Below are 13790 nucleotides of genomic sequence, written 5' to 3'. Positions count from 1 at the left end.
TGAAAAGCACAGCAGTCTACAGTTAGTCGGATATGAGCGTGTTTGGTTCCAGTCAAAAGTTCTCTCTTTAAAGAAAAAAAATGGAAAACAACCAATTCCAGTTAATGAGCACTTTCCATAATTATCACGTATAATTTTCACAATGACCCCTGAAAGGTACACACTATAATCTCCACTTTACACTTGAATAAACTGTTTCCACAAGGACAAATCACTTGCCAAAGGTCACACATAAAATAAGGAATTGAGCTCACAGAATTCCGAGTTAGGTTGGCTCCAAAGCTCATACTCTTTCCTTTACATCACACAGCTATCCTAGTCTTTTATAAAGAGACTTGGGATTATTTAGATGAAGGTGCTTATATTTCTTATTACAAACTATATAAATATTAAGTTAGATACACATTAATTAATTAAGGGAAGAAAATACAAACTACTTTCCGAATATGACTACCCTGGAGTTACGCCTCTTTAGTTCCCCACAATCTGAGTCAGCATAATGGAGATTTTATTTTCCAGTATAGAATTTCTCAGAATACAGATCATTTTTTATCACATGCTCTGGCCAAACTGTGAAGGAGTCTTCAATACTAGAAAAGGGCTAACACACATTCCTTCTGGGTATTTAAATTTTGAAGTTTTAATAGAAATGCTTTTTGGAAAACTAGGGCTCAATTCTTATCTACTATTTGAAGGAAACCTACAGATCTTCAAAGTCACTCTTCTACCGCATGCATGTTTGCTCCAAAGGAAGTGTGCAAACACCGGGAGATGCAGTTCTTGAGTTTACCTGAAGATGGCATCCATCCCAAGGCTGTACGTGATTTGTAAGAGGACTCTCTTCAAATTCGCAAGCACTGTCATCAACTCTCTTCTACTGACAGGGAAATTTGTGCCATGTATGGTAAACAATTCTTCTTTAAGTGACAGTACATGAATATGTTCTTCATACGGTTGCAGATACACCTCATCTTGGGCTGTGCTGATTCTCAGGTCATTTCCCTAAAGGGGAAAAGAAAGTACAAAAGGGTAAAACTGTGAAAAGAAGGTATAAAAGGGTAAAGAGAATGCATATTTGGATTTGCCACTTGGTGAATTATCCTCAGTAGATTTTTAATTCTAGGTTGGCTTTCCTTTCATTCAGTATATTTCTGGTATATATGGAAGTAAGAGAAGGCAAATTAACTGTTAGCCTTAACCAGATCATCCGGATCACTTAATACTGGAAATATGTATGCTGGGGGAAGAATTTTGTCATTGATTCACATGCATGAAAGGTTTAAGGCAAAGAACAACAGAGCGCAGTGCTAAATCAACATCAACCTAGTGAGCGCGGTGCTAAATCAACATCAACCTATTTGGAATCACAAATGTGCATGCAAGTGTGTGCTTTTGAGATTGTCTGAGTATTGGAGGAAGAGTAAGAGAAAAGTGGGGGAGGCTCTAAGATACCTTTAGGCCTCCAGCATTTTGGAATTGTCCATGGCCCCCCAAATCCTGAAAGCAGTTTCTCCTATATCTTTCTTATCTAAATTAAGAGTTCTGAAGTCAAGATTTAACTACACCTAAATAAACAAGTTTCCTTTTTCATTTGCATCTGCCAAGTAGACCATAAAATTTACTTGGAAGCAAGAGGAGATGGAAAAAATTAAGCTATGTAAATCAGCATTTGCCTAAACACTTCATCATACTTATATTCTTGGGAATATGGTCAATATGTTTTTATTTTAAAGTCCAAGTCTGGTCTAAAGGTCTCCATTATCACTGGAACCTAATGAATATGGTCAGTCTTTTAGATATCTCTCAGGGTGAAACATAAGACAGGCATAAAAAAATTTCCCAAGATATAATATTCCCTAAGTCATAGTAAATTAATGTCAAACCAATCAGGTAAGGAATAACTTAAGAGCATGAAACAGTTGAACATAAATGATCTGCTCCATACTCTACCTCTAAGATAACCATAATCTGGAGTACATGTTCTGTATCTTCTTCTTCTTCTTCGAAGTCATATGATATGGTAAATGTCAATTGTCCTCCAGCTGCTGTAAGCTACAACAGAGGAGATACGTAATCATTACAAGACAGGAGATGGGCTATTAAATCATATTTTACTTATCATTTTAAAATCATTTTATTTTTCTAGAGGGTAGGATTTGAAAGAAACAGAAATCACAAGAGTGCAGAGTGAGAATGATAGACATTTCTTTAGCAGTAACCTTTATACGAACTTACCCATCAACAGCAAGCCTGACATAAATATAAATTCATGTATTATTTTCCCCAGTATTGCAGGCTTGCTGAAATAGGTTAAATTCTGTGAAACCAAACACAGCCCCTCCTGTCATTTTCCTCATCTATAACTTGAGCTTTACAATTCCCAAGCAGAGAAGGATCTTTGTCAAAATTGGGAGATTTCGACCCATCCCTGAGGGTCACTCACTTTCTGTTAGTCTGAACACTCTCAACAAAGACATCACTCCATTTGACAGTGACTTTATATAGACTATAAGCTAAACGGGGAAATGTTGTGGGTCAGAGCAAAATAAAAGAATGGCAGCAAATTTTATATTATGATACAATTCAATCAAAATTCCCAAAGAAGATACGCTTTTTCCTGTGCAATCAAATATGCTTAGTTGAAATGAATGTTAGTGTTCCTTTTCATTAAGTAAACTTCTATATGCCAAGCCCCACATAATGGATGCTTGAGGTTTACATCTTCTGACATTGAGAGTAACCTTGTAGAAAGGAAAAAAAAATAGGAAAGCAAGATCATTTATAGGACAGGAATCAACATTGGAACTTGAGTGACAGACTCGATGCAAATACTGCAGTCCTTTTTTAAAAATTCCACTCTAGCATTGTAAATAAAGACATTCATAAAACAAAGCTGATGATTTGTATTCCACTGTTTCCTCCATGCTGACACACAGAGGCCCAGCTTTGCAGCCGCTGGCTCTCTGTGGCCTCTTACTGCAGACCCTGAACACAAAGCAATTCCCGGCGATGCACTGGATGGAGGAGGAGGAACCTGGATTCCTCTCAGAGTTGCTCCATAGGGAATGGCACATAACTTGCCATGGCTGATTAAACAGGGTTTTCAAATCACAGCTCTGCAATGTCTTCCAAGAGCTCATTACATGGAGCTCTATGAGGAACTAGAATTCAGAAAACTTTTATTCCCCTGTTCCCCTGAGAAATAGCCCTACTCTAATGTCTTTTCATATATAAAATAATAAATATCTGCCTAGACTATAGCACTTGGCATTATTGTGAGTAATGAAGGGTGAATCTATGTAAAAGGTTTTTGGTTCTATTAAGATAAGCATCCTAAATATTACCTTGCATATTTGTTCAAAATCAGCCAGACCATTTTCTCAATGAGAAGAATCTAGAGAGGCAGCAGGAAAGAATGCCTTACATATTTTAAAGACTGAACTTTTTAGAATTTTCTACACTTATAAAAATATTTAGTAGGACCTACGGATGGAGATTGGGAAAAACACCAGGATATAGAACTATAATGTTGCAAAACTTTTAAGCTTCCAAATATATTTTGATTATCTAAAATGTGGACTACATGCTTTTATTTATTTATTTATTTTGGGGAATATGTTTCCCTAAAAAAAAAGGAAAGATCAATTTTAATTCATAGTCTCTTAATTTAAAAATTACACAAATGTGAGGAACTCAGAACGAAAGGTAATGCCTATTTTGCTCATAAGAGCCAAAGCGAGTATAATCCAAACTTTTTTTTTTTTTAAGATTTATTTGAGAGAGAAACAGAGAGAACACAAGAGCATGTGCGCATGTGCATGGGCGAGGGGCAGAGGGAGAGGAAGAGAGAGAATCTCAGGCAAACTCTGCCCTGAGTTTGGCACTGGACCGGGGACTTGATCCCATGACCCTAAGATCATGACCTGAGCCCAAATCAAGAGTCAGAAGCTCAACCAACTGAGACACCCAGGTGCCCCAGAATATCCAAGATTTTAAGACTTTAGATGAAATAGAAAAATGTTTGATTTGTTACAACATTTCATTTGTTTATGTTGTTTCCACACCTACTCATAATAATTATAAAGTCAAATAACATATAAAATAATATGAGAGAAGAATGAGGATGGAAATGGGAAAAAGAAACAAACAAATATAGAAAAAGAAAGGGCTCTTCTGCAGGTCAGTCACAACCATAAAACATGAACTAAGGAGTAGAATTAATTCAACCTATTCTTCTGAGGGCTTATGATAATAATAGCAATAAAAATGAAAACTTGACTTTTCACTCACATTTCATAATGCAAATTTTCCCCAACTCTTCCATGCATCTTCGATACCTATACTAAGGTATCGAATCAAATCAGTTTTTGAATTATCTAAAAATTTTCATGAGTGAATCCATTTTACTTCCACCTAAGTTATGTGGAAACAGACCATTTTAAAAAGGTATATGATGATGATGTTGGTTTTTTCTCCACGTCACAAATACCCATTTCCATAGTATTAGAATTACTGTCTTTTTCTTTCACTCTAAAGCTGTATATTTATGTCCATTTCTTTTTTTTTGAAGGTATTTATTTATTTATTTATTTATTTATTTATAGAGAGAGAGAGAGAGAGCACGAGCAGGGGGGAGGATCAGAGGGAGAGGGAGAAGCAGACTCCCCACTGAGCAGAGAGCCCTGTGTGGGACTCAATCTCAGGACCCTGGGATCATGTCCTGAGCCGAAGGCAGATGCTTAACCAACTGAGCCACCCAGGTGTATGGCCATTTCTATATCACAGCTTAGTCAAGTACTTATTTAATTAATTTTCAAAAAGGATTGCTTAAGATGCCATCCCACAGTTTAGAAGTTGTCTTTCCCAACAAGTACATACCATTATATGGAAGTCTTTGTAATGAGTCAACTATAAGACAGCATCTTCTTTTCTGAGGGATATTGGGATTTTGGGGAAAAACCTGTGAGAACATTCAGAGTATAAACTGTCCTTTCCTATAGCTTTGGATGAAGAAGTCTCTGCCGCTTCTCCATCTATCCACCACTCCATATTCCAAATGTCACCTTCACTTGGCTCTTCTACGTCCTTGCTTTCCCACTCTCCTATAATCCCCCTTCATTATCCCAATCGTCAATCTCTCCATCAAATCCAGTGTGCACAGGGCTGCCAATCATCAACTGACTTTATTGTTTCCTCTAGCTATTATCTATGGTTATTTATTAGTTTCACTGTTAAACTCTGAGATATAGGATATTGCACTCATTTCCTTTATTCTTACCCAGCTAACCTTTTTTATTTTACCTACTGCTTCCTGTCTTTCACCCTTGGTACTCCATTAAAAGAGTTTCTTGAAAGGTCATTTATCAGTTCTACCTAGCAACCATTAATGGACCTTTGGTTCAGTTTTATTCTTACTCTCTATGTGGCATGTAATTATTCTTAAAATTCTCGACTCCTTTGTCTTCTATTGCACCAAACTTCCGTGATACTCCTTCCTCTGTCTTGGTCGTACCACTGTCTCATTTATAGATACATTTTTCTTTCTTATTCTATATTCCGTGGATGGATGTCTCCAAGAATCTTACTCCCTTTTGGCTACCCTTTCTTATTGACTCTATTTCTCTCCAGTGGATTTAATTATGTTTATACCTGGTTCCTAAATCGGTATCTTCTATCCTGTGCTGTGTCCCTATATTAGTTTGCTCAAGATCTCATAACAAAATACCACAGACTGGGTAGCTTAAACAACAGAACTCTGAGATCCAGGTGTCAGCAGAACTGGTTTCTTCTGCAGTCTCTCCTCTTGGCTTGAGGATGGCCATCTTTACCCTGTGTCCTCACATGGTTTTCTCTTTGTGTTCATCTGTGTTCTAATTTCTTCTTTTTAAAAGGACACCAGTCGTATCAAATTGTACCCACTCTAATTACCTCATTTCAACTTAATTACCTGTCTAAAAATCCTTTCTCCAAATAGTTACATCCTAAGATTCTTAAGACTTCAACATATGAATTTGGGGGCAGGGATATAGTTCAGCCTGTAACAGTCCTGTACTGAGTGATTGTTTAATAACATCTCAAACACTCAACATATCCAGTTAATCTTATTATCTGGATCTTCCCAGGAAACAAACTTGATTATTTTCCCAACTTCCATGATTGGGTCAGGCCAATTGCTTTATTTCTCTTTTTCAATTAGAAACCACAGGTGTAACATAATAATTGTTTTTCACTGTGTTATTTATATCGAATTAGTCTCAGTCTTATTCTATTGAAATGCTTCTTGTCTAACTTTCTATTTTCACTACCAAATCACACTTACTAGGTCCTCACCAAGCATTTGAATTCAATTCTCTGACTTCAGTCATTTTGGGGGGAAAATTTTTATCAACTATTACTTCTGTTGTTGCCTCCCTAATGAAGGACCTCTAGTGGTCCTGGATCTATAATATCATTCAAGTTTCTACTCAGTCTCAACACTCTCTAGGATCTATTTAGCCCCCTATTCACAAACTGTGTGCAGAGGTGGCCCAGGGCATTGCAGTAAACTCACAAAGGCACTGTGGGATACTGTCAATGTTTAAAGGAAACACAAGCAATACTATGTATCTGTTGGATACCCCACAACCAACTAGCTTGAGGTACTTCAGTTGTAACATGAGAAAACTTTATATTCCTTTCAGGGATATTCTCAAAACATTGAGCTATGTTTTTGCACTTTCAGCCATGCCGGATCTTTGTTAAGGGAAGTCTTCAGTGGATGCTGTGATAAAAACCACATATTGCACAAAAATCAATGTGAAACAGGTAGCAGTGTCCAACCTGTTTCTAGGTTTGAGAAGTTGTGTATTACCCAGCAGGCATACAAATCCCCTTTAGTAAGTCATTGTGGTTATTTATGAAAAAAAAAAAAGAAATTATTATATTGCCTGAACTTATGTGCATTATCTTTTTAAGTGGTTGCTCAGTTGTTAAAATGCAAGTATTTATTAAGTTGTTTGCCCCTCACTACTGTGGCATATTTCAATTGGCCTAGGAGACACTGTGAAAAAAAAATACAGAGACAGTAAGAGTACCACAAATTGAAGAAGTTTTGGCACTTCCGACCTATCCCCTGTGTATATCTACCCATTCTGCTACTTTGATTTGCTTCAATTCATTTTCCTGCTGAAATTCTCACCCCTACAGCTCTCTGACTATTCAAATGCTGCTTTTCTTCCTCTCCTTAGCTAGTGTCCTGCTGGTCAGAAAACTGAGGAAGCAAAAAGGGTTTCTCAGTGATATTCCCAGACTCAGTGGCAACCCCAACAAATAAGAGAGCTAAAGGACTCTAGAACAGGGAGAGCTCTGCATGAACCATCTCATCCATTAACGCTGGAGAATGCATTCTAACAATACATCCCACGACATTGGTAAGTTACATGTACTGTGCATAACTTTAATTTTCCACAATTTTGGACTTTGTAGACTCAATTTATTAATTTTATCTATGAGACCTTCAAATTCATCCATTTTGGGAACAACACTGGAGCACTGCATGTACCACCAATAGAACATTTCATTTTCTCCTGCTGCTGAGGAACAAAACTGTCACTATTGGCCAGAGAAATACAGTTTTCCACAGATAGAAGCAAGCATAATTCCAGTTCACACTGAGGCAATTCTTACATTTACTAGATAGATTAGACTATATTTACTAGAGATGAAAGTTGTATTTCTTTTCAATACAAAGAGAAAGTGAATTTAATGAGAATAATTCATTCATCTCCAAAGTCCTAGTGTTGTATTTGTTGTTGTTGTTGTTGTTGTTTTGTCTTGTTTTGTTTTTACCTTTCTTTATATCCATTAAGCAAAATTCTCTTCAGGAAGATTCAGATATCAAATTGAGAGGCACTGCAAGGAAAAGGAGTGGCATCCATTCACTCCGAGCAATGGTTCAATTCTACACCCTTCCCTCTTCTGATCCTCAAATTCACCCCATTAAGAAAAGAGCAACACAAGTAGCTGTTTCCCACGAGTACCTGTTTTAATTCTACCTTCAGGGGAAAGAAACAGCTTGTTTGCAAATAACATTACAGTTACTATGCAATATATAACCTAATGTCACACATAATAACGTAGTGTGTGTGCAGCACATTGCATTAAAGATTTAATGAGGCAGGGAAGTTCTCCCTCATGAGTGGAAAAGGCTAAAGGTAATTCTTAAAACTAAGCTTTACATTAGTATTTAGTATTAGGCTACCTGTGTTGTAGCTTCCCTTACCCGCAATCTCAAGAAATATGAATGGAAGGGTGAAGGGTGAGTGATCTATGGGGGACAATATACTTGGGGGAGAAATTCTTTTGTAAAATAAGACTGGATTATTTGGTTGTCTGAGATCAGAACATCATCTCTCTTATTCCATTAAATGGGGTGTAAAATCTAATATTTACTTTTGCTTACCAGAGCAAATATTTCGGGAGGGATATACGAAAATCAAACGAGGAAAAGTCTTTGTAACATGGAGCAGGATAAATGAAACATACATGTTTCTTTTATTATGTTATGTTAATCACCATACATTACATCATTAGTTTTTGATGTAGTGTTCCATGATTCATTGTTTGCGTATAACACCCAGTGCGCCATTCAGTACGTGCCCTCTTTAATACCCATCACCAGGCTAACCCATTCCCCCACCCCCTCCCCTCTAGAATCCTCAGTTTGTTTCTCAGAGTCCATAGTCCTCATGATTCGTCTCACCCTCCGATTTCCCCCCCTTCATTTTTTCCCTATCTTCTTCTGCCTTTTTTTTTTAACATATAATGTATTATGTTTTCTTCTTTTATCTTTTTCTGCCTTTTTTTTTTAACATATAATGTATTATTTGTTTTCAATTTAGCATCATAAACATGGCGAGGTTTCATCTTTCTAGATTTTGAAGCTCCATAGCCTTAAATTCTGAAAATGTGTCCCTCCCACCAAAGTGTTTACTGATGCATCTATTCATGGAACTCTCCTTTAACATAGAAACAGAACTTCATGTTTTGTTATGCTTTTCTGTACATTTATAACATTGAGATAAGAGCATGTTCCTCTTCTTTCAAAGTTTGATAATTAGAATAGAATGGGCGTAAGGGGATGTTGAATTAGAGAACAGGCAGAATTTGCATAGGAGGTTCGAACGTTATATCACCTTAATGCATAGAAAAAGGAGTAGGACTTGTGAGGGTCAAACAGAAACAACACATTCTGGAAACACTGGCTTGTAAGGCAAGAGACCACGTTATGTAATCTAGGAGATACAAAAGAGGAAAATCTTGAGGATTTTCCTGCTCACCGGCCTCCATTCCTCCCTTCCTTCATTTCTTCCTATCTGTCTGGTTTTCCTGCCCCCTTCCTTCCTTTTATCCGTCTCCTCCTTTTATACCTCCGCCTCTTTTATTCCCCCCCTACTCCTTCTCTTCCCCTCCCCTACCAGCTCCATCTCCTCCTCCTTCTGATTATTTTTTTCCTTTTAGATGTGGCCACATCCAACTTGATAATTTTGCATTCCTTTGTATTTTGTATCAGCTAAATTTCATACGTATCCAAAGTAGGGATGAAAATTATGAATGTGACTGTGCCAAGGACAGAGTTTTATGGCAGGCAGCCCATCAGAGGTACTCTCTCTCAGGGTGACACCAACTGACCAATCAGTGTCCCTGGAGACTAGTCCCCTAACTGCTTAATGGAGAAATCAGTTATGAGCTTCTTATATGAATTTTTATAAAATAAAATAATGCCAACCTATTTCAGCATAAGCTTTATGTCTTCCATATTACAAAGTAAGGCCCAATTTTACTTTCTCTATACTCAGTTATGATTCAAAGCAAACAGAATTATAGAGGTTTGATCAGGTAAGAATGTTTCTGGCTGTAACTGAAAGCCAGACAATTAGTGATTCTCATATGACAAGAGGTCCAGAACTAAACAGATCAAATTTTAAAATACAACAGATTATCCACACTTAAATCCATTTGGGGACACTTAAAAATATAAACACCTCATAAACAGATTTGCTAACCATCCTATAGAAGATGATGAAGTACACTACCCAGTACACAAATTAAGATTTAGTGTTTCCTCTAGGTTTTCCGACAGAGAGAACTATTTGTTACTTTGTGACATGCACTGATAAGTGTTGAGTTGATATAATACTATCTCAACAGATGTAAGTAAATGGTAGCAGCCAAATTCTCTAAACTGTTTTTTGTTATCAGGCCCAGACTCAAAAACAGGATCTTTACAACAGCTGCTTGTCTTCTGTTTACTTACTTACGTTTGCATGGAATGTTCCATTAGTACTCTTGCTATGGGTTGGATTAATTTATGTGTAAATATTCAGTACAAAAAATACATGTAATACACAATTAAACATTTATCTAATCAAATAAGCTGTAAATTATAGTTTTATATATATGTAAATTTCTTATTGCCCTTAATTTTTTTTAAGTTCTCTGCCAAGAAAACAGAAAACTGCATGCTCATGATATACAACATGAATATTGGTTAAAATAACAACATTTTAATCCAAGTTCCATTAAGTTAAAGAGAAACAGCCTTACTATTTTCATTTAAATGATAAATGAATATATATATTTTTGTACATTTATGCACACACAAATTCTGGGGAAAAAAACTTATGAAAACATTGTAAAATGGAGATATCAATAATGGTATTTTCTATTTGAATACGAATTTTAGCTAACCTTTCTCTTAGTGCATAAGCATTTTGTCCTATAAGGATATTCTTTACTTTGGATAGTATATGGCGATTATATAGCCTTTCCCCTCTTATTGCAAAAGCAGGAACAAATAAACAGAATTCTGTAATAAAGAGAATTCCTATCTTTCCCATAGGCAATGCTCAATGTTTATACCTTCGGCAACACTAAATATAGCCAGAAGGGCTGTATGCTTAAATGAGCTCAATTAATTCCAGGTTACATTATTTAAATAGCGGTTATTTTGAAATAACAGTCAACTTCCCACAAAGGCAGATGCCAGAATATTAGTCCTGGAATATAATTTTTATTTGATTCAAAATTGGTCTACTACACTTCGTTTTCTCTTTTTTCTTATTCATGAGCTCTGCAGGTGATTCTTTATTACAGCAGAAGATGGTTATGAATTTTAGAAGAAAAGATTCCCAAAGATGCAATGGAAATTAAGTCACACCCCAGAGGAGAATCAACAGGTTAATAAAATATATTCAAGTGTCTTCTTCCAGAATGAACAGATAAAGATTTGTGTTAGTTATCTGACATGTCTGTTAACATGGAAATCAGATATAAATCACACAAAAGATCAAGCTCATTCCTGGAGATTTTTCAGACCTGGTTTTGGATTCTCTTTCTGCCTTTAAATGTTGTATGGCCCTTGGGAAAGTAATTTATGCTTTTAGAGTCTCTGTTAATTTTCCCTAAAATGAGCTGAATTACACCTACCTCAGAGGAAGTTTGTTCTGAGGGTGAAATGAGAAAAACACAAAGAAGTCCTCACTTGATACCTAGCACATAGTATCTATTCAATAAATGTTGTAAATCATACTGTTTTAATAAGGATAATTTTCAAAATTGAAATACATACATACTTCACACTAAAAGCCTAATCATAATGATATTTATTTCATGATCTAAATGCACTTTGCAATCTTACGGTTTCTGGAAGAGACCACAGTGTTGGCAGGATTCAGATCTTATTCATGTTTTAATGTTTCCCTATGGTACTTTGCATAAGCATCTTACAGATAGTAGATATTGCATAAATATCTGCTGAATTTTAATCAAATTCAACACCATATATCATTTCAATGTATTTTAGATGGAGAAGGCATAAAAAACCAGGACAAATTTGTACTACCCCCATGAGATAACTTGCAGTTGTTATTAGAATAGGCCTTTATTGGTTTCTCTATTCTTATCTTTGTCAGTCCTAAAAACAGACCAAAGGAAATATATCTATTTGAGTTTTTTGGTGATTCGAGCCTACTGCAGGAACTTACTGTACTGCTTACTGGCAAACTCTAAGTGCATTTATTTTAAAATAAGGCCCTTTAGCATTTGGGAAGTTTGATCTGCAGTTGAAAGGAAAAATCAATATTTAAATCATTTAGACGTTTACACACATAAAGCAACTATATGCCATTACTTTTCACCAGATTCTATATGCTAGGATAATAGTGTAAATTCCAGCACCCACTAATACATATTTTATAAGTTACAAATACATTTTCAATATGTTCTGATATATTGGCAAACAATGTACTCTCTGTATTAAAAAGGCACCTAGCATACAGATTATAGAAAGCAATGAGCCAACTGCATCATAACTAGTCAGAGCACATGCTTGACACCACCATTTAAGGGAGTAGTTACAAATTAGAGGTCACCCAAACAGGTGTGACCAGGATGCTGATGGCTCTAAAAGCAGAACAAGAGGTTTAGAAAGGTAATGGGGATCTTTAACCTTAAAAACAGAAGACGTAGGGAAAACATGACTGTTTTCTTTGAGTGTCTGAAGGTCTATCATGTATAATAAAAAGAAAACTTGCTCTGTTTGTCGCATAAAAATGGAGTCTATACAAGGAAGTGGGGGGGGGATATTTTTTGATCCTGCATAAAAATTAACTTCTAATATCTAGAACTGTTGAAAATGGAATGAGCTTTGTAGGATGTACATATCCTTATAGATAGATGAACAGGGATCCATCTATCTGGGATGATGGAGAAAGAATGCTTACATCTGCTAAGAGTTTGGACTAGATCTGATATCACTGGCAATCTGTAATTCTGCCATGCTAAATTTTACAGCTAATTTACTAATAGTTGGTTAGTTAAATATCAGGGTAACCCTTTTCAATTTCTATTGTAGAGTACCAGGATAGTAATTAGCTTTTTATACACCTGCTCCTTGCTCTGTGGTTTTAGAAATAAAGCATTTAAATGACAGGGCAACACATTTCATTAAGAAAATACTACTTGTGGGGCACCTGGGTGGCTCAGTCGTTAAGCGTCTGCCTTCGGCTCAGGTCATGATCCCAGGGTCCTGGGATAGAGCCCCACATCGGGCTCCCTGCTCTGTGGGAAGCCTGCTTCTCCCTCTCCCACTCCCCCTGCTTGTGTTCCCTCTCTCACTGTCTCTCTCTGTCAAATAAATAAATAAAATCTTTAAAAAAAAAAAAAAAAGAAAATACTACTTGTATAGACGGTATCAGAGATTCGGAATGGCATAGTGGGAAAGAGTACAGGTTGTAGAGCTAGTCTTGGGGAAGCGGGAACAGAGTGCTCTGCCATTTATTAGCTGTGTATAACTAGATCAAACAATTATTTAATCTTTCTTTATATCAAGTCTGCATCTGGAAAATGGAGAGGATGCAATAGTGTATGCCTCACAGGGTTGTTGTGAGAACTCAACTGAATAATCTAGAATAGTGTTTGATACTTTATCAATGTTTAGTAAAGGTTAGCTAGGTAACAAAACAGTGGTAACAAAGGTTACCACTGTTTTGTTATTGTTGCCATTATGGAAAACAATCTCCAAAATTTTGTAACTATTCAGAGCAAGATTCTCTGACTACCACCATAACACTGGGACACATCAATATGATCCGGATGTTTTAAGCTTGAAGATAAAAACATCTGCCACTTTTATCAGGGAAATCCAAATCAAAACCTCAATGAGATATCACCTCACACCAGTCAGAATGGCTAAAATTAACAAGTCAGGAAACGACAGATGTTGGCGGGGATGCGGAGAAAGGGGAACCCTC

General features: G+C 36.4%; 1 protein-coding gene across 1 annotated transcript in view; it reads right to left on the bottom strand.

Annotated features, from left to right (window-relative positions):
• LAMA2 (laminin subunit alpha 2) overlaps positions 1 to 13790 on the bottom strand; it is a 576425-nt gene that overhangs the window by 265317 nt on the left and 297318 nt on the right. The window contains exons 13-14 of the mRNA XM_081828983.1: positions 1951 to 2052; positions 791 to 1002 (exon numbers count right to left, since the gene is read on the bottom strand). Coding sequence (XP_081685109.1) covers positions 791 to 1002; positions 1951 to 2052 — 314 coding nt within the window. The remainder of the gene's footprint in view (positions 1 to 790; positions 1003 to 1950; positions 2053 to 13790) is intronic.

This window comes from Leptonychotes weddellii, chromosome 8 (genome assembly GCF_054177405.1).
Source record: "Leptonychotes weddellii isolate Sample4059 chromosome 8, ASM5417740v2, whole genome shotgun sequence".
NCBI lineage: Eukaryota > Metazoa > Chordata > Mammalia > Carnivora > Phocidae > Leptonychotes > Leptonychotes weddellii.
This window is presented reverse-complemented; position numbering and strand designations above follow the sequence as displayed.